Source organism: Nyctereutes procyonoides, unplaced genomic scaffold (genome assembly GCF_905146905.1).
Source record: "Nyctereutes procyonoides isolate TBG_1078 unplaced genomic scaffold, NYPRO_anot_genome, whole genome shotgun sequence".
NCBI classification, from domain to species: domain Eukaryota; kingdom Metazoa; phylum Chordata; class Mammalia; order Carnivora; family Canidae; genus Nyctereutes; species Nyctereutes procyonoides.
The window spans coordinates 13,315,555-13,339,940 of record NW_026575128.1 but is presented as its reverse complement, the minus strand read 5'-3'; the positions used below and the strand labels follow the sequence as shown (position 1 = coordinate 13,339,940).

Below are 24,386 nucleotides of genomic sequence, written 5' to 3'. Positions count from 1 at the left end.
CTTCTTCACCTTTCAAGGCTCTTTCCTCCGCAGGAAAGGACTGTAGGCTTCTTTACACCAAGTGTGCATGTCAGGTGAGAGCTTCTGGGAACACAGTCCCTATTGGTTCATACCTGACAAGTGAAGACTGATTGGTTCTATTTCAGTTTTCAGGCATGATTTGGGAAAGCTATATAGCTCAGGCTTGAGCACTGTTCTCATATGATCACCGTTCTTATATGATCTCCGTTTTTATATGACCCCTAAAATTATCTCATGTTACTCACTGGTGATAAGAGCACAAGTGTGAATCTCCCAAAGGGCTGAGACAGGCCAACTGTGGCTGGAGAGAGGTTGCTGCTACTCCATACTTGACCTTCTGTCTCTAGGCCCGGACATGCAGCCTGTGATCACTGAGGGGCTGCTGCTGCCCCTGACCTATAAGGCTATAAAGCCTGTTTCCCTGGAGGGGGCTCTGCATCCTGGGCCTCCATGGGACAGACTACTTGGCCAGGATGTTATCCTTTATATTGGGACACAGGATTCCCTGAATCCTGGAGGGCTCCACCTGCAGGATCCCTGCGGACAAGGTCTGACCAACCCTCCTGGTGTGCCCTGCACTAAAGGGCTTCTCAGGATGTGAGATTTTCAATGCTAGAACTGGAAAGTCCCGGGCAAACTAGGGCAAACTGGTCACCCTACCTGTAAAAGATTGTTGCCCATCCCAACCTCAGATTTCCATAGAAGAAGGTTTGGGGCCTTAGACTGTTTTGAGTGATTGTTCAGGGGTCTCAACCAGGCTCCTCTCACCAGCCCCCAAATTATAGGCTACTTTCACCTCTTTCCCATCACTGAGCTGTACAGGACAATCCAGCTTCTCCCAGGGCAGAAGTCCCCCACCCTTGGTCTCGCTCACAGCACCTTCAGCTCTGCTTTTGCCCCCGGAGATGGAAGGGGCACATCTAGGGGCAGTTATGTCCCCCACAAAATGCTTTCCTGACACTTCTCAGTGGTCTCAACAGCAACATTGGATCAACACAAAACCAACTGGGTTAGTTTTTTGCCTCTTAATAATTTGATAAGATAGTCATGATAAATAATATTTTAAAATCACTTCCTATGCGGGACACCTGGGTGGCTCAGTGGTTGAGTGTCTGCCTTTGGCTCAGGTTGTGATCCCAGGGTCCTGGGATCGAGTCCCGTGTCAGGCTCCCCATGGGGAGCCTGCTTCTCCCTCTGTCTATGCCTCTGCCTCTCTCTGTGTGTCTCTCATGAATAAATAAATAAAATCTTTTTAAAAAATCACTTCCTATGCATCAGGTCTCATGCTAAGCTCTTACTATATGTATCATCTCACTGAATTCTCAGAAGGGCCTTGGAGGCAAATATTATTATTCCTATTTTATAAATGAGAAAGTTGAAGCTCAGAGAGTTTAAGTTGCTCAGTCACACAGCTAGTAGTAATTGCAGAAATAGAACTCAAATCTAGGAGTATTTTATACCAAAGTGTAAGAACTTGAGATGGTCTTGAAATGTGCAGTTTAAGTCCCACCTTCTCCAGGAAGTCTTCCCTGATCATGTTTGCCTCCTGCTCCAAATTTGGACAGAAAATCCAACTCACAATGGCTTAAACTTTTAGGACATTGCTTGTTTACTTGAGAAGTCCAGAAAGGTTAGTCCCAGGACCAGTGCAGTGGCTTAGAGGTAACAGGACCAGTGCAGTGGCTTAGAGGTAACAAGGACCATGACTCATTCCAGCTTACCACATCATGTGGATAGGGTAGATTGCATTTTCCAAAGATGAACAGAACAATATTTCCCATGCCACCTGCTCTTCTGCAATGTCATGTTGCCATTCCTTCTCCTAGATATAGAGTATAATTCTCTTCCTCTTTAGTAAGAGCAGGCCTTAGTAATTAGCTTAACCAATAGAATGTGCTGGAAATTACATTTTATTTTTTTTAAGATTTTTATTTATTTATTCATGAGCGACACAGAGTGAGAGGCAGAGAAAGAAGCAGGCTCCATGCAGGGAGCCCAACATGGGACTCGATCCCAGGACTCTAGGATCATGCCCTGGGCCGAAGGCAGGTGCTCAACTGCTGAGCCACCCAGGTGTCCCTGGAAATGACATTTTGAACTTCCAAGGTTACATCATGAGTCTTGCAGCATAGGTCTGGGCCTCTTAAAATGATTAGTGCTTGAACACTTGCCCTTGGAAATCAGCGGCCATGCTGTGGGACACCGAGCCATATGAAGAATTCCTGTGCAGGTGTCCTGGTCAGGAGCCCAAGCTGAGCTCCCAGTGGGCATCCAGCATCAGCGGCCAGCTATACGAGTGAGCCATCTAGGACATCCAGCCCCATTGAGCCTTAAGATGATTCCTGCCCCCACCTCTATCAGGCTGCAACCAAAGTCCTCAAGTATGAACCATGTAGTTGAGTCCAGTCAACATACGGAATGGTGAGAGAATAAATTGTTCCTTTAAGACACTGAATTTTGGGGGTGATTTTTTACCTAGTAATATAATGACCAGAACAGCTGGTTTTCTTCTTCAAGTTTGTTGTCTCAAGTTACAAGATGGTTGCCTCAGCAGGTAGCATCACTACAAACCACCAAAGGTAAAAGCAGAAGTGAGGGAGTACGTGTGGAACAAAGGTTTTCTTCTTGAGTAACTTCAAGGAGGAAGAAAATCTATCCAGAAATCCAACAGCAAAATCCCCCACATCTCTCATTGGCCAGCACTAGGTCACGCAGTCTCTCCTAGCCACCAGGGAGGTAATGCACGGCCTCCTTAGTGGGAAGCAAAGGAAAAGGAGGTCGGAAATGACCACTGGGTGGACACCAACAGTGTCTGCTGTATTGTTGATACTATGGTTGTTCAAGGAGAAAGAGGAAAAGAAGGTGGAAGAAAGTGACCCTCCACTAAGGAAGGAGCCATCACTGCTCCCTTCCAGAAGCAAAGCTGCCAGTGGGAACAGGTTTACTGAAAACTCCTTCTTTAGATGGCAAGTATGGTGCAATGGTTAGTCTTTCTCTGGAAGGCAGAACCTGGCTCTATTGCTTGATAGTGGTGCAATAGTGGTGGATTGGTTCCCTGTTCTGTGCCTCAGTTTCCTCATCTATACAGTGGAAGGACCCCCTCCAACTCCTTCAGGCTAGGAGAAGCCAGGGCAGACGAGAAGTGCCGGATGCTTCCCCCGTCTGTGAAGGCTATGCGCTGCCCAAGTCAAGTTCCGAAGAGCCAGCCTCTTAGCCACAGATGTTGGGATTTGCCAAACAAACCCTAATCACTTAATGAGAAACGAAAATGGTGCCTGGTTCCTCCACTTAATTGCCCCTTTAAAAACAACACACGGGAGATTTATAGTAATCACCATAATCGCCTCATAAAAACCCGAGAATTTAAAGACTGACATGCCTCATTTCTGGGAGGAATTAGAGGCAAAAATTAAGGCAAGGAATTCCTGGCCTGCCTTGGCCTTGGCTCCCTGGAATCCAGGACTCTGCCCACAGAGGGCCTGCCACTCTGGACAGCCTCCTGGCCCCAGCCAAGTACCACTCCAAATGCTCTGCTGCCAGTGTCTCCTGCGGGCTGGAGGCCAGGCCTCCTCCATCACCTGCCCCAGCTAAGGCAGGTACCAGACTTTCCAAGGGGGCTTGACAGCCCTGAGGGTCCGCTGAGGCCCAGTAGGAGGAGACAGGAACCTTGCTGCGCCCACTTGCGCCATCTGAGCTGCAGGACGGATGGGGGGGGACACAGGCTGTCCCTTGCCCATGGAAGGCCACAGCTCATCGTTCTCCTGAGGTCAGCGGCGCTTGAGCTGCACATCTCCCACAACGAGGAATTATGACCTCGCAGGACATGTACTAAGATGCCCTGCCAGGTCTGCTCAGGGGACATTCGTTCCCTTCCGCATCTTCCTAACTGGACTCAGAAGCACTGAGCTCAAGGTCAGAAGTGTCCTCTGGTTTTGCCTCTCCAGCTTCTCTCCTCGAGAGCAGCTCTTTCTTCCTTCTCACTCTCCTCTGCTCATTCATTCAAAAATCCCTATTAAATCTCTAAAGTGAAAAAAAAACAACTAAAGTGCATTGAAACTCTCTCTTGTTACCACAATAGCCAGAGTGACATCAAACCCAAGTCAGATCAACTTCTCTGTCACTCTCTAGTGACTTCCCAACACAAAGGGAAGGGGAAGCCCTCAGGGTGCCCTGCACAGCTCGCATGCCATGCCCTGCCCCTGGCTCACTCTGCTCCAGTCTTGCTGGCTTTTTTACTGTTGTTTCTGGAAAATGCCAGGGACTCTCTCACCTCAGCACTTTTGTATGTGCTGTTCCCACTGTCTGGAATGCCCTTCCCTCATATATCCAAATAGCTCCCTTCCTTACTCTTTCCAGGCCCTTCCTGCCCTCCCCCCATACAATCACACCCCTACTCTTTCTATTATGCCCTCCCCCTTTATTTCTGTCCATCATGCTTAATACCTCCTAAGACTTAAAACACTATAAGAGGTATAAGAGGGCAAGCCCCAGTGGCGCAGCGGTTTAGCGCCACCTGCAGCCCGGGGTGCGATCCTGGAATCCCGGGATCGAGTCCCACATTGGGCTCCCACCGCATGGAGCCTGCTTCTCCCTCTGCCTGTGTCTCTGCCTCTGTGTGTGTGTGTGTCTATGAATAAATAAAATCTTTAAAAAAAACCACTGTAAGATTTGCCAATTGTCTGTCTATGCTTGGAGGTAAGTTCCAAAAGGCAGGGGTATTTGTCATTTTTTTCCCCACCACTGAATACCAAACACCTAGCACAGTGGCTGTCACAGAGTGGGTGCTCAATAGATATCTGTTGAGTAAACAGATGGGCGTAGGCAGTGACAAAGATAAAGCCCCTACTGTCGGGGGGACTTACAGTCCAATGGCAGAGGCAGACATTAGACACCTAGTCAACCTCAGGACTAAATGCTAGGAGAGAAAGGGCAGCTGTGACAGGATGATCTGACTGTGGTCCATGGGGGGCCAGCCTGAGGAGAGCTGTTTTTGAGAGAGCCGGACAAGTAGGGGGCTGAAAGTTTGGGGCCATGGAGCTCTGGGAAGACAAGGTGCTGCTTCTACACCCTCTAAAGGCAATGGGACTCCATGATGAGAGGGTGGCCATCTGCCAGCTGAGTTCAAGTCCCCACGGGGCCACTTTTCAGCCCTCACTGCGGGGCAAGCCACCTCAACACCCGGGGACTTGTTTCTTTACCTATAAGATGGAGAAGGGGTAACTAGCGCCCGGGCTTACTGGGAGGAAAAGTTGAAATATGTATCAGAGGTGGAACCTGTAGATACTCAGAAAGCTCTCGGTCATTTTCTGCTCATTTCTTTTTGCCAAAAGCCGGTTTCCTCATACGGCTGTGCCAATCTGTCTCCTGGCCCCTCGTGAGACTCAGGGTACACCCAATCAGCCTGGTTATAAAACTACAGGTTAACAAAGATTAACCAGATCTTTTTGGAGCATCATTTGACAGAAGATTAGACTGGTGTCTACTGTACCCCGGCCCTCCTGGGCACCAGACCAAACTGGGTGGGCTTTGGAGCTTTTGAGTCCGTCAGTTTCCGGGCCTGATGCCTATGGCTCATAAGACCATGTGACTAGAATGAAGACTAGGGGCCAGGGGGTGGCCGACACAGCTGGGCCTGTATGCTGCCAACTGCTTTGCTCTCGGGGGAGCCCTCCTCGACTCACAGCCTAGAGTTCCCCGCAGGTACCCGTGCATGCCCATACCCGTGCAGTAGACTGCATATCCACACACCGCTCCCAACTCCACAGCTCCCTCTGGGTGAAGGACTCCCGCCCCTCAAACCTCACCCGCTCTCCTGATTGGTTAAGTCAGGGAGGGAGGCCGGTAAGGACGCAGCAAACACATCACTTCTTCTGTGCTTAGTATGGACCATGGATATGTACAGGTGTTTAGCAAATTTTCCCCACTGTGGGCCAGTCTCAGCATTGGGCAAGAGAGAAGCCATGAATCCGATCTGAGTTCCTGGCCTCAGGTCTCACATTCTAGTGGGGACAACAGATGCTTGCACAGGTCAGTATTATACAGTCTACACAGTAGAGGGTCCACGTGGGAATCCACAGGAAGAGAGGCTGGGTTTCACCTTGGGGTTTGGGGGAGGGTGACAGGAAAGGCTGTCAGGATACAATGGCCTTTGAGTTGCGCCGAGATTGGATGAAGGGCTCCTCGGCCAGCGGAACTGCAGAACCAGAGGCACAAATGAGGGGCAGGGCAGGAAATGGTGAATTGTCTGATGTCAAGCTAGACAGAGCACCTCAGTGGGCGGGGTGGGGGGCCAGGGTGGGGGGATATAATTGCTCTCACTGCAGTGATTTGGTTTATTACCAGGCCTGAGAAACTCCCAGGGCTTAATGCTCCCCAACCCCTCCCTATACCCACCCAACACGTTGGATGGATTGGATAGCTCCTGGGGACCAGAAGACCACCATGTTTCTTGTTTGCTACTTGACCTCCCTGCTTTGTCGCACATTCAACTCCTTCAAAGCAGCCTCCCTTGCATCACCTCAGGTGCTTGGAAGCATTCCACCTCTTCTCTCCCTGCTTACTCAAATCTCTTCCTTCAAGGACAGAGGAGTCCTGCTTGCTCCAGGGATACCCTCCTGCCCACTCCAGCTGGCTATGGCCTTCTTGGACCACCAAAGGTGACTGAGGTAACTCTGCGCTTTCATGCAATGATTCCCTTTCCAGTAAATGCTTTGCTACATGCTGTATTAGGATGCTATTTTTACAACAAGAAATCCACTCGAGTCAGTTTAAACAAAGAAAGGGGAATTGATTACAAGGCACTTGGAATCTCAAGCAACCTAATGCAGGGAGGGACTTGACCCAGTGATCCAAGGGTGGCTTATCTCCCTTCTTCTGTCTCCACCTTTGTTCTGTTCTCTTCCCAGGCTGGCCTTCTCTGCCCTCCATCAGATGGGGCAACATGAGTGCTCACAGCACCTGATGTTCCGGCCACATGAAAAGAATCTCCAAATTCCCAAAAGAAGGTGTTTGGCCCAACTGAAGCAGGTGTCCCAGTGTGGCCCAGTGGGCCTTGGAAAGGGGAATGGGGTCACAGCCTACTAACGTGGCTGCCCGGCTATTCCTCTGAGTGTGATTCCCCATAGTCATGGGATCCGGGGCTGGGTTGTTCTGACAGAAGAACATTGTCACGAGCAGAGCAGACACCCCAGAGATGTCCATTATGTATCTATAACGTGATTAAATGCTCATGAGTATCCTACTCACCTACTCTGTGACTTCACGTTAGTCCTTCCCCTCTTGGGCTGTGGTTACACTGTACACAGAGGAGGGGGAGGACTGAGAGTTCTGCTGGGCTCCTGAACTCTCTGCGACTTTGGGCCAATGACTTACCCTCTCTGAACCTCTGCTTTCTCACCTGGGAGTAAGATGGGAGCAATGATATCCACCTCACAGAGTCCATCGTAAGACAGTACACATGAGCATGTGTGTGGGCTGGGTGCTGAGCTGCTTCAGTAATGCTAGTGACGCTATAGATTTTTAATAATTAATTAATCAAAATATTTTATTTATTCATGAAAGACACAAAGAGAGGCAGAAACATAGGCAGAGGGAGAAGCAGGCTCCCTGTGGGGAAACCCTGATGCAGGACATCCCAGAACCCCAGGATCATGCCCTGAGCCAAAGGCAGATGCTCAACCACTAAGCCACCCAGGCATCCCCTTACCATCATTTATAAGCCAGTATACCTTCCTCATTTCTTTTTTTTCCCTCATTTTTCTTTTCTTTTTTTTTAAGATTTTATTTATTTATTAATGAGAGACACACAGAGAGAGGCAGACATTAGGCAGAGGGAGAAGCAGTCTCCATGCAGGGAGCCCGACGTGGGACTCGATCCCAGGACTCCAAGATCACGCCCTGGGCCGAAGGCAGGTGCTAAACTGCTGAGCCTCCCAGGCGTCCCTTTCCCTTTCCATTTTTCTTAAGTTGGTTTGAGTTGGTATCCTGTCACTTGCAAGCAGTGACTCCTGGTAATACCTCTCCCTCCCTGCGTAAGCCTCAGAATCCTTACCTATGAAACTCTGGGGCTGCAGCCTGTCCCTTCATGTCTGATGCTCTGTTACTGCATTCATCAATTTTGTCCTTTCATCCATGAGCAGTCAGTCAGCATCTACATGGCATCTGTTCTGTCCCTGGCCCCGTGTTGGATGCTGGGAGCCTCCCTAGAGGAATAACTCACACCAAGACACACAGAGTCAGGAGGGAGCTGTGCAGGCCTTCAGTACTGAGTGTGGTAATGGCTGTGATGGAGGGAAGCATAGGAGCTGTAGGAAAGTCAGAGAAGGAGCCTGGGGCCATTTGGAATGCTTCCGGGAGGAGGTGGCATGAGCTGAGTTTTTCAGATGGAGGTGGGAGCTGGGAAAGGAGAAAGGGCCTTCCCGGCAGAAGCAGCTAACTCTGTACGGGCCCAAAGGAGAATGAGGGAAAGTAGTAGCCCAGGGCTGGACAGAAGGGTCACAGGAGATGGATTTATTTGTATTTTCCACCCCTGTAACTTCTGCCGGGAGGAAAAAACAGTAACAAAACCTCCGTTTTTTTTTAAGCTCAGAAAATCCCCAGGGTGGAGTCCCAAACAGGGATGAAAAGAAGTGACTCGGGATCCCTGGGTGGCGCAGTGGTTTAGTGCCTGCCTTTGGCCCAGGGCGCGATCCTGGAGACCCGGGATCGAATCCCACGTTGGGCTCCCGGTGCATGGAGCCTGCTTCTCCCTCTGCCTATGTCTCTGCCTCTCTCTCTCTCTCTCTCTCTCTCTCTCATGTGACTATCATAAATAAATAAAAATTAAAAAAAATTAAAAAAAAAAGAAAAGAAGTGACTCTTGACCACAGCAAAGCACTGGAGCAAATGATCCTTTCCCTAGGGGGCTGCCTCACTGGTCCTTGGCCCCTCGGGAGGCCGTGCTCACAGTTGCATCCAGAGGCTGCTCCTAAGGCTGTTGGACCTGTCTAAAAATAGGAAGGCAGGGAGCCTAATGCCAAGCAGACGGCAGAAGAGCAGCCCTGGGAGGAGCGCAAACATCCTCCCTCCTGGGAAACATACTCATTACATTCTGAGCAAAGGCGGTTCACAATGCATCCCGGAGAAAATATGCACTTATTGCCCCAAACATGCCAAAGCTCAACTAATGACTGCACGCCTGCTCCAAAGGCATAAACTATTCCAGATGCTACTTCTTGCCTCCGGGAGAGCCCTTCTTTCTTCCAGCCTGAGGTTGCAGACTCTTCCTTGGGGTCTAGTCTTTTGGGAGACATCGGATCAGCTGAGGGTCTTGGGCCCGTTTTCATATTTAAACTTTATTCCCCCCAAATTTTCTTTCAGTGTCTGCCTAATGTTTCAAGGACCCAAGCTTACTGTAGGGTATCAGGTTCAATTTTCCCCTATTATAAATAACACAGTGATGACCATCCTTGAACATGCATCATGGAGCACATCCCTCTGGATGAATTCCTGGCAAGGGAATCACTGAACTGAATAGTATGAACTATAGTATTACAGCTCAGGAGAAAGCATGGAGCATCAGGCGTGATGCACAGAACTGCTGTGTTAGAGACATTATGTAAGGCTCTGTCCTCATGCCGGGCACACACACACACGGGGCTCCGTGAGTGGGAGCTAAGTGGCTACAGAGAAAGCACAGGTAAATGCCTGCTCCTCCTCTCCCTAGAAGCCCTCCCTCCCTGGGGTCTCCCGACAGCCACAAAAGAGCATGTCAGTCTTGTCTGAGCTTTATTATTTCAATCACTGGAGACTTGCCATATGGTGGGCTCGTGAATGTTTAACAGCTGGCTCTGGGTGGTGGTTGGGGTGGGGGGATGGTTAGGTTCTGATTTGTGGCATTTGCCCATTTCTGTGGTGTAAAACCTTCTGTTGTGGCCAATTTCAAACTGCCAACACGTCATGGAAAGCAGAGCTGGGATGAGATGCACCTAATGCCACAGGCTGATCAGAGCTCACTTGTCTTTCTACCTGCCCATGGCTCCCTCTGGTCCCTCATCTTCCTCCTCCCCATTCACCACCCTCCCCCAGGCTCATCCAACTGAATATTTTGTGGGGAGGTGGATGTTGCTGAAGAATAAGAACATCCTCTGGGAGAGTTCTCTAAAGGAGAAACTGAGGCTCAAGGAGGTCCAGATGACTGCCCCAGGTCACCCAGCTAGATGACCTTCCACTGGGTGTCATTCCCTGCTCACTGCTTGGGACACTTCTCAGAAGGGAGCCCATGCTTCCTACTGTGGAAATACACTCGTCCTCCTCCCCTTCCTCTTTGGGGACTCCTGTGCCCAGATCCACAAGAGCACAAGTCCCAGGCCTTGCCCTCCAGGAGCTGAGAGCCAAGTGGGGAGGCAGACACACATGTGCGTTTTACACCAGGCAGAGGGGTGAGTGCACTGTAGGAGCTCCTCTGTTCAGCAGCTGCAGTCTGGGCTTCCACGCTTCTCTCTTCTCTCCCGGCAGCAGAACTTGTTGAGGACTTCTCTTGCTCCTTCCCTGGGGAACTCGTTTTTTTCCCCCAGTATCTACTCTTTCATGTAGCAACTCGTTTCATGGGCAAGTGAGCCATCCCCAGTTCTGGGAGTAGGTAAGTTCTGATCAGTCTTGGTCAAACCTGTAATTTATTCCTCCCTGCCAGAGATTGTTTAGGGATGGGAAGTGATCCACTTCTGGCCAATGAGAGCTGAGGAGACAACGGGGTGGGAGCAAGGGGCTGTGCAAAAAAAGAGACAGACAACCTCTCTTCTTCTGGATGCCTGCAACTCAGTGTTCTGGGTGTTGTGATTATTTTGTCGCCAGCCTGAAGATGAAGCCTACCCATGAGGGACAGCGGAGCCCAGAGAATCACAGAAAAGGGGAGCCAGAGTGCTAACTGCATCCTCCTTCTGACCTTCTTGTTAGGGAGCAAATATATTTCCTTCCAGCTTAAATCACTTTGAGTTGATGTTTTCTGTTACTTGAGGCCAAAAGCATCCTAAATGATGAAATACTTCCAGTCCATCATCTACGTGTAAATGCAGCGGTTGTTATACAACAGGGATCGTATCACATCACTTCCTTTTTTCTTTTTTTAAAGATATTATTCATTTATTTGAAGAGAGAGAGACAGAGAAAGCATAAGCAGGACGAGAGGCAGAGGGAGAAGCAGGCTCCCCACTGAGCAGGGAGCCCAATGCAGGGCTAGATGGGGGGCTTGAAGTGGGGCTCAATCCTGGGACTCCAGGATAATGACCTGAGCCAAAGGCAGCCACTGAACCCAGGCGCCCTATCACATCATTTCCTGATTCCAGTCCTTCATTGGCTTCTTTAGGGAGTCTGACCAAATGTTTGTTCACTGTGTCCTCTCCTTGCCTCATGCCTACTCACCTCCCAGACAACGTCAGCCCCTGCGAGGAGAGCACTGGGTTGTCATCACTGGCTCCTGGTGCCTGGCATAGAGCCCACCACAAGGCAGGTGCTTAATAAACACTTGAATAAGTGCAGAGGAGCTGGGGGTGGGGGCAGGGGGACCAGTCAGGGTCCTAGGCTTCATTTCTGGCTTTGTACTGACCTGTTCTGGGACTTTTGGTGCATCTCTCCTCTGTCTGGACCTTAATATCCAAAAGTGTAGAGAAGGCATACTGTGGACTAAAGCAATAGTTTAAGAATTGGGATTCAAAATACCTCTCAGTGCCTCTATATAATAGCAATTATGCTTTCAGAATCCACCGATGCAAAGCTTCAAAATGCAGGTGTCGCGGCAGCATCGAAGTCCGTTTGGAAAGCCTTCATACTTGTGTGTGAGACACATTGTCTTCTTTACAGACAGCACTGTGTGCCACGTGGTTTCCAGATGCCTTCCTTGAGCGAGGGGGCCCGCAGGCTGGGAACACTGGCCTGGACCATCACAGAGCTCCTTGGGCACTGGGGGCTTGTGTGTCTGGCATGGGCCATACAGTTGTACCTCTCGCTCAGGGTCACATGGCAATTATGGTGAATTCAGACTCACTCTTCTCCCGTCTGGGCTCCTTTGGCTTAGACAGCCTGGCCGACAGCACCGGTCCCCTTCGGTGTCCCTGGAAATGAGAAGCAGGGAGGCCTGTGAGCCCTGAGATCGCCTAGGGTGGGGGGACAAGGTCGAAGGCAGAACACAGAACGCTGACAGCCCAAAATGACAGGGGACATACTTCAGATGCCGGGGGCGTGGTTTAGGAGCGGCTGGAATTACACCCTCAGGGCTGAGCCAACATTGTCTGAGTCTCAGCCTGAACCGAGTCTGGACCCTGCAGAGGCAGGGACCACGTGGGGGGTCTGGGGCCAGGGCTGCAGAGCTGAGCAGAGAGGCGGTAGAGGCAGGAGGCAGATCCCTAGCTGGAAACCAGGCACGGGGATCTTTTGCCTTTCCAGACACGTGTTTGTTCATTCATCATTCATTCGTTCAGCCAGGGACTCAGTCCCTCACCAGTGCTCACCGGGCTGTGCGGCCTGCAGCCTGGCACAGGGTCCGAGGAGGAGCTGGGCACAGACGGAGGGAGACACAGAGCATGGGCTCCGGTCTCTCTGGGGGGGGTCGGGCCAGTGGCCCTTCTGCCTGGGGAAGGGAGACGGAGGGGAAACAGGGAACTGTGTTCCAGCGGGTAAAGCGGTTATCTGTGTGAGCGGTACTCGACAGACAAGGAGTACACCATCCACGGGCTGGGCAGAGGGAGCCTCAGAGGGAAGGATGGGATGTCCTGCTTGTAAAGATCTTAGGAGGGGATCCCTGGGGGGCTCAGCGGTTTGGCGCCTGCCTTTGGCCCAGGGCGCGATCCTGGAGTCCCAGGATCGAGTCCCGCATTGGGCTCCCGGCATGGAGCCTGCTTCTCCCTCTGCCTGTGTCTCTTCCTCTCTCTCTGTGTCTATCATATAAATAAATAAATAAATAAATAAATAAATAAATAAATAAATAAATAAATCTTAAAAAAAAAAGATCTTAGGAGATGGAGGGGCTGGCTAGAAAAATAAAGGGGTCTGTATTTGTATCTAAAGCTGGCCAAGGGCAGCCCTGGTGGCTCAGCGGTTTAGTGCCACCTTCAGTGCAGGGTGTGATCCCGGAGACCCGGGATCAAGTCCCATGTCAGGCTCCCAGCATGGAGCCTGCTTCTCCCTCTGCCTGTGTTTCTACTTCTCTCTCTCTTTCTCTCTGAAGAAATAAATAAAATCTTAAAAAAAAATAAATAAAGCTGGCCAAGTGGGCTGTGCTCCTTTCCGTTAGCAAAGGCTCAGAGTGGAGAGGACCTGGCACTGGGCTGAAAGCGGCTCTGGATAGAATGTGTGTGCATCGAGGGGAGCAGGCAGGGGGGCTGGTGAGGCAGCGGGGCACGGACTCCCGAGGGCAGCGAGGGGGGGAGGGGCTGAAGATGCTGCAGAGGGGGCATCGCGATAGCTGCTGAGTAGAGGTGGAATCAGAGGGGGAAGTTGGGAGAGCAGCCAGGAGGCTACTGGGCACGGTGAGAACTGGTATTGGCCTGAACGACGACGACCAGGATGGAGGGACGAGAGCAGAGCACGGATCTGAGAGAGGTTTCTGAGAACTGACGGGTCTGGGTGAGTGGAGGTGGTCGGAGGAGGAGAGGGAGGGGCGCACAGGGATGGACGGGATGATGGCCAATTCCTGCACCACGTGGCAGTGACGTTTAAACCTCTGAGACGGATGGCTGGAGGGTCCCTCTCCATCCTGGTCTAGAGGGAACGGGAACGAGGAGAACGATGCTCCCCCAGAGCCAGAGCCTTGGTTCATACCTCACTGTCAGCTCAGCGTCCCCTCTGGTGTCAGCCCCCAGCCTCTTCTCTCTGTAGTCTCTGCAGTCACACTGATCTCAACAAGGGATCTGACTGTGTCACTTCTCTGCTGAAAAACTTTCAAGGGCTACCTGTTGTCTCAAAAGATCTGAGCTCCTTAGACTGGCAAATAAAGTCATCTACACTCTGACCCCGTCTACCTTCTCTGTCTCCATCCCTTGGCACCTTCTATTAGCCACAGTGAGCAATAACAGTAACAGCAACAACCACAAACAATAGCCGACATACAACATGGAGGTGTGCAGGGCAGTGTCCTAAGAATGTCACATATATTTGCTCATGCAGTTCTCGATGGAAAAATATGGCAGGTCTCGGACTTCCCAGAGTGGGCCACATCCTCTTGCTTTCTGATCTCTGTACCTTCAGTTCGCTTGTTCCGGTACTCAACTGTCCTTCCAGCCAAGCAGTACATATCTATGGACCATTAGCTTATGCCAGGGATCCCAGGGTGAGGGAGACGTGTACCTGCCCTCAGTGCATACAGTCTAGTGTGGGAGACACATCCACGGAGAGTCGATAGGGTAAGTGCAGTGACAGGACAGGTGCACAGAATGAGCCCTAATCCAGCCAGGGGACTGCCAATCTGGGCTGCTGGAGCTCTGCCCCCTCCAGGAAGCTTCCCTGGCTTTGCCAACCTGGGTGAGGTCCCCCTTCTGTGCCCCTACTGTCCCTTCTAGGCCCACATCACACAACGACCACTGTGCACGGGGAGCACTCGTGAAGGCAGAGAGCACTCTGACTCAGCAGCCACCCAGCACCCGAGGCCACCTGGACACAGACCCCTGGGATTCACTGAATAGAAGTGCTGGAAAGTTGAAGAATCACAAAGACGGGCCTCCTCCTCTTGGGTTGTTCTCTGCTGCTCTCCCCAGAGTCAGGCCTGACTTTTTTCCCTTTCCTGAGCCTGGCTCGGGCCCCTGGCCCAGAGGGCACCACACAGGGGTCAGGCTGGGGCTGCTGCCTTCAGTAACTAGTTCAGGAGCAGCCTGGCTAGAAAAGGCCACACCAGGATGGGGGCCCAAATACCCCTAGTCAGGCTGAAAGCCCCTGTCCCAGGCTCCTGAGGAGAAGGAGCAGTATTCTGGGCAGCACTAGCCTTGGGGGGAAGAGGGAAGAGGCCCTGTGGCAACCCTCAGAAACCTGGGGTGGTTGGGGTGGGGGGGTGTCCCTGAGAGCTTCTTCGGTCCCTGAGCCCCTCTACACCCTCTGGGCTATGGGATCTGTGGTGGCTGTGACGAAGGGCTTAAGGAATAAATGACCTTAGAGTGGTCTCTAGGGGTATTTGAGGAATATTCCAGGAAGTCTTTTGAGGCCTGGTGACAGCTGAGGCTGGCCCCTTGGATTCTCGCTGGCTTAGCATAGCTCTTCCTCTCCAGAGCTCTGGAGTGGCAATCATGGGCCCTCCTTGAGGGGCTGCGACTCTCAGGGCAAGGACCTGAAAGGATTCTCGGAGTGGCTAGGAAGGCCTGGCCCCCACCCTCTGCTCCTTGCCTCGAAGCCCATCTTGGCTCTCCGTGCCTCTGTAGGTGTGGGGCTGGGGGCAGGGAGCCTTGGGGGCTGATGCTAACAGCTTTGGACAGGGTGGGAATTTCCATTCCTATCTAGGGAGCCATCAACGCTGTGTGCCCTGACCTGGGCCTTTGGCCTCCAAAGGGCAGTGGGAAGGCCGGCCCCAGGGCCAATCCCTGGCCATTAATCCCTCCTGCCAGCCTGAATATCCACCCAGCATGGTCAGACAAAGGACTGCCCAGCCCAGCCACTGTGTTCCTCCCGCCCCAGGGGCTCCACTCAGACGCTGGGCCGCCTGGAATCCAGGCCCATGAGAAAGGGGCCGCCTTCACTGGCCATCTTATGCCCGGATGCTCAGCCGCATCCCGTCCGGCCCAGGGCCTGTGAAAAGAGGGCCCAGCCACGCTGAAAACACGGATTAGCCCTTGGGCCACCCCCTGACACCGGCTCCGGGAAGCAGGCCCAATGGAGGGGGCCAGGCAGGCACAGAGAACTGGAAAAGTCTGGGTTCTCACCCCTTTGGCCCCATTCCCTGCCCCCACCCTCCCCAGGACTAGCCTAGCCAAGTGCACATTCAGTATCATTTATTGAACATATACTATGTCCCAGGCTCTACACATGGATTGGCAAAGTGAAGGTACAAAAAAATTGCAGCCAGCCGTGGGAGGTAATAAGAGCCACTCTCCATACCCTGAGCCCCACACCAAAGCTGTAGGTGTGAGACAGAGGCTGTGGTAGGGCCTCAGAGGGCCTCCAACCCCAAGTCTGAGAAAGACTGTGGCTCTGGTTCTGTGCCTGAGTCCAGCTGCAGGATTCTGCTGCACCCGGTTGAGAATATGTGGGCTCTGAAATCAGTTGTCGGGCTGCAGCTCTCCTTCCCTTCCTGGCTTAATACTGGAAATGCCAACTGGGGAGCAGGAAAAAAAATCCCCTGTCACCAAGTGCCATTGGGGGCCAGGGACCTTTCATACGTGATCTCATCTGAGTCTTGTTAACACTATGGACAGGGCTCATTATTGCCCCCATTTGGCAGGTGAGGAAACTGAGGCTCCAATGAGCAACTGGCCTGTGCTGGGGGCAGTAGAACACAGCGTGGAGAGGGCACAGAGGGGGTAACTGGCAAACCAGGCTGATCCTCACGGCGGTAGGGTTGAGGGGTCATCTCTCGGTCGCTGAGCGTCACCTCCCCCTTCCCCTCTGCTTCTACAGCCCTCTCTGCCCACCTCTCTCATAGTTGTAAATGTGTGTCCATCTCCCCAGCAGATCAAGAGTCTCTTCATCTCCGTCTTCCCTGAGCGTTGGCAGAGGGCCTGGCGTGGAAGTACTCAGTGAGTGACGTGGGCTGAACTGAGGCCAGGAGACCGAAGGAGGGGTGGACTGAGGGTCCCGGGGCACCGACAGGACTCGCAGGTCCTGGGATGGAGGGAGTGATGGGGGAAGGAGGAGCCCAAGATGAGGGTCATTGTTTCTGCGCTGGGTGGCGAGGGCAAGGGCCCATTTGCTGAGATGGGGTTGGGGGCGCACTGGGTTGAGGCTGATGTCCAGTGGACGCTGGATATGCTGACCTGGAGGTCAGGAGCGGCCCGGCATCAGCTCTGCAGCCAAAGTTATTGAGACCTGGATGACTTCAGGGTCATGGTGCTGGTGCTCCGGACTCGGGTTAATTTTAGCCCTGCTACCTACTAGCTGTGCAAAGTCCGGTAGGTCCCTTAGCCTCCCCAAGCCCTAGTTTCCTTCTCTGCGAAACAGAGATTGTAACAGCGCCGACCTCACAAAGTGTTTGCACTGAAGTGAGATAATGAGTGTGATGCGTTTGCCACCAATGAAACACTCAGTAATGGTGGCTGTCACGTTATGGAGCTGGAGAGTGGGGGCCTTGAGTTTCCCCTCTGGATCTGGAAGCCCTAGGCCACAGGCCTGCTTAGCTAGCTTTGGTTATTTGTACCCCACTGCTCTCCACATCAGGGCCAACTGGGATGAGGCATCTAGAGCCCCAATTTAAGAAGGCCCTGGCTCTCAGGTGCCAGTCCTGCACTTGCACCACCCCGAGGGTGAGTGCCCCCTTAAATTTAGGCCGTGGGCACTTTGCTTGCCTCACCTGCCCCAGCCCTGCTTCCTTGATCTTGCCTGTCCCCCAAGACCAGCCTCTTTAAGGCAAGCCTTTTTCACCCTTTGGTTCCCTTCCAGCGATGGCTGGCTCTCCTGTCACCTTGGAGAGATTTCCTGAAATAAGCTCAGGGAGACATGATGACCTCTAGATGGTGGTGGTAGGTGGTGTTTCCCAGAGTGAATTTTTAATAAAAAACTGCTAAGACACCTCCACCTCCACCCCCGTGGGATGTGAATGGCATTTCTGGGTCAGTAAGCAGTTTTGTCAGACTTCTGGGCTGTGGAAGCACTTGGGGGGCTCTCTCTGACCCAGCAACTGGTCCTTGGAACTTTGGGTTGTGTAGGCCTGTGTTTTGTGCATCTCCACAGTGTGTATGCTGGGGGCGGGGTGGGGGGGGGAGAGAGAGAGAGTGTGTGTGCAATGAAAGGGGAGCCCTTTCTCTAGAACAGAAGGGGCACGGAGAGGAGGCAGCTGAAAGGCAACTGCAAGTTACAGAGTTTCTGGAGGCCCTGGATTTTCAAGCAGCCAGTCCCGTGGTTCTCAAATAGGCCAGTTGGATCACTTTTTAGGGTTCTGTTTTTTCAAGCATCTGGGGATGCTTACAAATGGCTTGGGCAGGGCAGGGTTGAGTGGGAGATAACAGAGAGAGGAGCTGGCGACCCTGAGCCACCAAACATCCTCTCCTGAGACAGAGCTGGCCTTCCGGCTCTGCCATTCCTCCTACGCTACCCTCTTGATGTCCAAGGCCAGCATGGTGTCAGGACCCCCCTCCCCCCCAAGCCTGGCAGGGTGGTCCTAGGTGGCTCTCATCTGTGCCCCAGCTGGGGTGGGAATGGCCTGGGGGAGGCTAGGAGAGAGTGATGGAGGGGACAGGGCCCGGAGGAGCATAATGGGGTGGGGTCCCCAAAGAGTACACGGCTGCGGCGTGGGCGGATTTGTGATTAGCACTGACCGAAACAGGAGGGGGTTGAGGGGGAGGCGGCAGGGGGCCCGACCCAACGAGGGTGGGGAGGGGATGAGGCTGGGTCTGGAAGGACTGAGGGAGAGACCGAGGGAGGGGCGACGTGTAGGTGGCGCGGACTGTGCGCCTAGTTAGTAGGGGCGCCGGGGAAGCGGGGGGCGGCTCGGGGGGCGGCTCGGGGGGCGGCTCGGGGCCCGGCCCGGGGGCGGGGCGGGGGCCGCGGCCATATAAGGCGGACCCGAGCCGCGCGGGCAGGGCGGCCGTCCGGGGGACCGAGGCCCGGCGCAGCGCCATGGAGCCGCCCGCCGCTTTCCCGGGCTTCCCGGCCCTGCCCTCGGTGGCGCCGTCGGGGCCGCCGCCGTCGCCGCTGGCCGGGGCCGAGCCGGGGCCGGAGCCCGCGGGGGCGGGCGCGGGGGCGGGCGCGGGGGCGGGCGCGGCGCGCGGGGAGCCGGGGCCCGGCCCGGGGCGGCGGCGGCGGCGGCCCCTGCAGCGCGGGAAGCCGCCCTACTCGTACATCGCGCTCATCGCCATGGCCCTGGCGCACGCCCCGGGCCGCCGCCTCACGCTGGCCGCCATCTACCGCTTCATCACCGAGCGCTTCGCCTTCTACCGCGACAGCCCGCGCAAGTGGCAGAACAGCATCCGCCACAACCTGACGCTCAACGACTGCTTCGTCAAGGTGCCGCGCGAGCCGGGCAACCCGGGCAAGGGCAACTACTGGACGCTGGACCCCGCGGCCGCCGACATGTTCGACAACGGCAGCTTCCTGCGGCGCCGCAAGCGCTTCAAGCGCGCCGACCTGCCCGCGCCCGCCGCCGGCCCGCCGCCCTGCCCCTGCCCCTGCCCCTGCGCGCCCGCGCCCCCGCCCGCGCCCGCGCCCCCGCCCCCGCTGCTCGCGCCCCCGCCCCCGCCCGCGCCCGCGCCCGCGCCCCCGCCCGCGCGCCTCTTCAGCGTCGACAGCCTGGTGAGCCTGCCGCCCGAGCTGGCGGGGCTGGGCGCCCCCGAGCCGCCCTGCTGCGCCGCGCCCGACGCCGCCTTCCCGCCCTGCGCGGCCGCCGCCTCCCCGCCGCTCTACCCGCCGGGCCCCGAGCGCCTGGGGCTGCCCGCGCCGCGCCCCGGCCCCGGCCCCGGCCCCGGCCCGCTGCCCGCCGAGCCCCTGCTGGCGCTGGCCGGGCCCGCCGCCGCGCTCGGCCCGCTCGGCCCCGGGGACGCCTACCTGAGGCAGCCGGCCTACGCGCCCGGGCTCGAGCGCTACCTGTGAGCTCTGCGGCCGCCCGCCCCGCGCGCACCTGCCGCCCCGGCCGCTCCGCCCCCCCCCCCCCCCGCGCACCTGCCCCCTACACGCCCGGGCTCGAGCGCTACCTGTGAGCTCTGCGGCCGCCCGCCCCGCGCGCACCTGCCGCCCCGGCCGCTCCGCCCCCCCCCCCGCGCACCTGCCCCCTACACGCCCGGGCTCGAGCGCTACCTGTGAGCTCTGCGGCCGCCTGCCCCGCGCGCACCTTTCGCCCCGCGCGCACCTGCCGCCCCGGCCGCTCCGCCCCCCGCGCACCGACCGCCCCCCGCACACCTGCCGCCTACGCGCGCGCGGGCTCGAGCGCTACCTGTGAGCCCCGCGCGCACCGACCGCCCCGGCCGCTCCGCGCGCACCTGCCGCCTACGCGCCCGGGCTCGAGCGCTACCTGTGAGCTCTGCGGCCGCCCGCCCCGCGCGCACCTTTCGCCCCGCGCGCACCTGCCGCCCCGGCCGCTCCGCCCCCCGCGCACCGGCCGCCCCGCGCGCACCTGCCGCCTACGCGCGCGGGCTCGAGTGCTACCTGTGAGCCCCGCGGCCGCCCGCCCAGGCCACCCCGCGCGCACCTGTCGCCTATGCGCCGGGGCTGGAGCGCTACCTGTGAGCTCTGCGGCCTCCCCGCGCGCTCCCGCCGCCTGTGAGCCCCCCCACCCCGGGAAGCCCCCCCCTGCACCGTCTCGGCCCCGCTGCCCGCCGGCTCTCTCCCGCCCCAGCTTCGGGTGAGCCCCCCGCCCTTCGGAAGCCAGACCTTCGCTCCCCAGCCGCCGCCTCGCCCGGCTCTTAACTTCGTCCGCCTTCTCTCTGTGTGTTTTCACCACACGTTAGAGGTCAGACTCCCGGGTTCTCGACTCCCTGGCTGCCTTCCCTCCGTTTCCCCCAAGTTCGCCGCCACCCCCACCTTCCTTACTGGGAGAGCGCGCCGCTTCCGCACAGACGCGCCTGGCTGCGCCCTTGCAGCCCCGGAGGACGGGTCTTCGAGATCTCCGAGACCAGCGGTACCAGGGACGCCTGACTGAAGTCGGGGCTAGCGGCCTGCCCCGCCATCTGGAAAACGTAGGACTTATTGGGTCATTATTTTTTTAATTAAAGCTGGTTTGATTAAAAAGAAAGAAACTTTCCTCTGGGCTCCGTGTGCTGGCTGGTGACTTGGGGAGTGATCTGGGGAGACGAGATGGGCGCGGTGCAGGCTCTCGGGTTGCCAGGGGGTGAGCCCCTTGTCAGCTATCAGGCAGAGGTTCACGGAGTAGGACTAGGATGTGATTAAGCCACAGCTGTGCACATAGTGGGCCTAGTAAAATGCCACCACCTGCTGCATCCCGGAGCCGCAGAGATGAGACGGCGTGTGCACAGGATTGTATCTGGCTAGAGGTCTGCTGTGTGAGATTGTTCCCAGCTCCCATGGATAAGGGGGCACTGACCACTCCTCTGACAAGTACTTAGTGAACTATCAGGCACTTCTGGATGGGTGGGGACGAGACATGACCAATCAGTCCTCAGAGAAATGAGATAAGGGCTCTAGAGCTTTATATTCAAACTGTGGCCCACAGACCTCCAGCATCACCCTGGAGCTTGTTAGAGGTGCACAATATCTGACTGCATCTCAGGCCCGCCCAGTCATCAGATTCTGCATTTTTTTTATTTTTTTATTTTTAATTTTATTTATGATAGTCACAGAGAGAGAGAGAGAGAGGCAGAGACACAGGCAGAGGGAGAAGCAGGCTCCATGCACCGGGAGCCCGACGTGGGATTCGATCCCGGGTCTCCAGGATCGCGCCCTGAGCCAAAGGCAGGCGCCAAACTGCTGCGCCACCCAGGGATTCCCCCAGATTCTGCATTTTAAAGGCGTTGCCAGGTGCTCAGTATGCACAGTACTCTGAAAGAAAGGCTTTGGCTTTGGAAAGCCAAGGCTGGGGGCTCAATTTAAAAGGCTAAAGCTCCCTGCTTGAAGGAAGGGGTGCCATGAACCACACGTTTCCCCACTGGACTTCTGGAGCTGGACTCTGCATCCTCATCCACGCCCCGTTTTATCCACCTTGCTAGATCTGAGCTGAGGCAGAGGGACCCTGAGCCGCTTACTGACTGTCCCCAGCACCACGGACAGGGCAGCACCGAAGAGAGACTCCGAGGGTGCAGCTCCAGGGGGTTGGCCTTTGACCCTGTCCTGCTCCCTAGTGCTGACCCAAATGCTAAGCATCAGGCTCTTCCAAGCTCTCCTACCTCAGGACTGCCAATCTAGTGGGGCCTGGATTGGGTGTCAGGGAAGGGGATCGTGTGTCTTGAGTCCAGGGTGAACGTGATTTCCATGTTGGATGTACCTAGAGCACCTCTATTGGTTACAAAAATTTAAAGTTCTTTAGTGGTGCTGGAGGGTGAGGGCGGAGACTCAGCAGCTTATAGCAGAGAAAGGGCAGGAAATGTGAGAAGGCAGGGAAGGGCCTCTTTGGTGGTACAACATTGGGTACAGTCTGGTATGAAATGCCCTGAGGAGACACCCTCCTGCAGTGCTTAACCCCTCTGAGCAAGAGTCAGAGCTAACTTGCCTGAAGCGTAGCAGCCCTTCACTTAATATGCTGACGACTCTCTGGTGTCTAATGTTGGGCCTGACTTACTGAATAATGACTGGGTTGACAGTCCTTTGGCACCTTCTTGGTCTTTCCCACTTGCAGTCCCTGCAGTGACTGGCAAAAGAGGCAAAAGAGATGGAGGTAGAGGCTATTTCCCCACTTATCGGATGAGAATTGCCCCTCTTGGAGCCCAAGAGGCAGCAAATATCCAGCTCGTCTGTTTTCCCTCTCCCTCCCTCCCTCCCTCCCTCCCTCCCTCCCTCCCTCCCTTTTCTTTCTTTCTCTTTTCTTCTTTCTTTTTCTTTCATTTATTTTACTCTTTTTTTAAAAAAAGACTTCATTCATGAGAGACAGAGAGAGAGAGGCAGAGAGAGAGCTAGAGAGAGAGAGAGAGAGAGAGAGAGAGAAGCAGGCTCCATGCAGGGATCCTGATGTGGGACTCGATCCCAGGACTCCAGGATCATGCCCTGGGCCAAAGGCAGGCACCAAACCACTGAGCCACCCAGGGCCCCCAAGCTTGTCTGTTTTCTAAGAAGTAGAGCACCACAAACATCAAAATGTAAACTTCCTTCCGTTCCACATAGTGTTACAGCCCCTCCTCCTGCCTCAGAGCACCTCTTGGTAAAATCCTTCCAAACCCAAGCACTTTCCAGGGCAGGGGAGAACCCTTCTCAGGCTGTTGAAGTCAGAAAGCACCTTGTGAGCTCTGATTTCCATTCTTGCCACAGCCCTGCAGATCTCTGACCCTGGGATCTTGGAACTCTGAGGACCAGGCGGGAAATGTCTGTACAGAAACAGTAGAAAGGTCGCTGCCGAACTGGAAAATCAGACTTTATTTTTTTAAAAAAGATTTTATTTATTCATGAGAGACACCAAGAGAGAGGCAGAGACAGAGGGAGAAGCAGGCTGAGAGAAGCCTGATGTGGGACTCGATCCCAGGATCCTGGGATCACACCCTGAGCCAAAGGCAGACGCTGAGCCACCCTGGTGCCCCGAGACTATTTTTTTTAATACCTCTTGAATCTTCCTTTATTCAACAGCATCAAGCACTTGCTATGCGCCGGGCCCCATGCTAGTAGCCTCCTAGGCCAATGCAGAATCAGATTGGAGACTGTTTATGCCCTCAGAGGATATGCTCTATGTCAGAGTGCCCTAAGAATTTTGATATTTTGGTAGACCAAAATTTAGGGGGGAATTTTGCGCATCTGAAATTAAGGTGATGATTTTAGTATGGGAAACTAAATGTACACTTTGACAATGAAATTTTTAGGTCAAAGCTGTACCTTTGTAGACTTATTTCCTGGGGGGTTGAGGAAGAGGGGACTGAGACATGGTTATATGGATTGAGTATGCACGGTGTATGGGAAGGCTGGGAAGGTGGCTCAGAGTTATGGAAATGAGGGGGGTGCATGTTTTTGCAGGAGGATTGAGGCAGGTGACAGTTCTGAGTTCCTTGTGGGAATGTATAGGTGAGCTGAGGAGGCTGCCTCCAGACTTAAGGGAACTTGGAACACTGGAAGGATGGCTCTGGGCCCAGAATGGTGCTGAGTTGCTTAGAAGGTCTGTCGGACTCAGTTCAAGAAAGTGGCTACCATCACCCCGCCACAGGGAAAATTGAGTACATAGGAAAGTGACATCCTTGGAAGGCACACAGGTAAGCAGATCAACAGAGAGGCTGCTTTGGGCAATTTTTCAGGCCTGTGGGCTTCACTTGGGAAGGCAGAGGAAAAAATGCACAACATAGAAAACCCTTTACTATTAGGGACGAGGTTGGTTTTAAGCCCATGTGAAGTACCTCTCCGGGAGATGAGGTTGGGGAGGATTTTGCAAGATACAGGCTACAGTGTCTTCTTTTAAACAGAAAAATTCTGTGGACTCCCAGCCCTGACCTTAACTTTTTGTTATAATGTCATTTAGTATGTGCAGGCATAAAATCCTTAGACTTATATCTCTTATGCAACTGTAAAACAAAAATTTATTCACAAATTCAACTCAAATAGACCTACAAAATAAAAACTCATATTCATAACATTAATCAAATGTAAAAGAAGATATAATTTTGCTGAAACTAAATAAATCA

The 24,386-nt window shown here is 54.4% G+C and overlaps 1 protein-coding gene across 1 annotated transcript; it reads left to right on the top strand.

Annotated features, from left to right (window-relative positions):
* The first annotated feature begins 16,833 nt into the window (after positions 1-16,833).
* FOXE3 (forkhead box E3) lies at positions 16,834-19,713 on the top strand. Its single transcript, XM_055341482.1, has 2 exons — positions 16,834-16,952; positions 18,591-19,713. Exons 1-2 carry the CDS (start codon positions 16,834-16,836, stop codon positions 19,711-19,713), a joined length of 1,242 nt encoding a protein of 413 aa, XP_055197457.1.
* Positions 19,714-24,386: the final 4,673 nt, after the last annotated feature.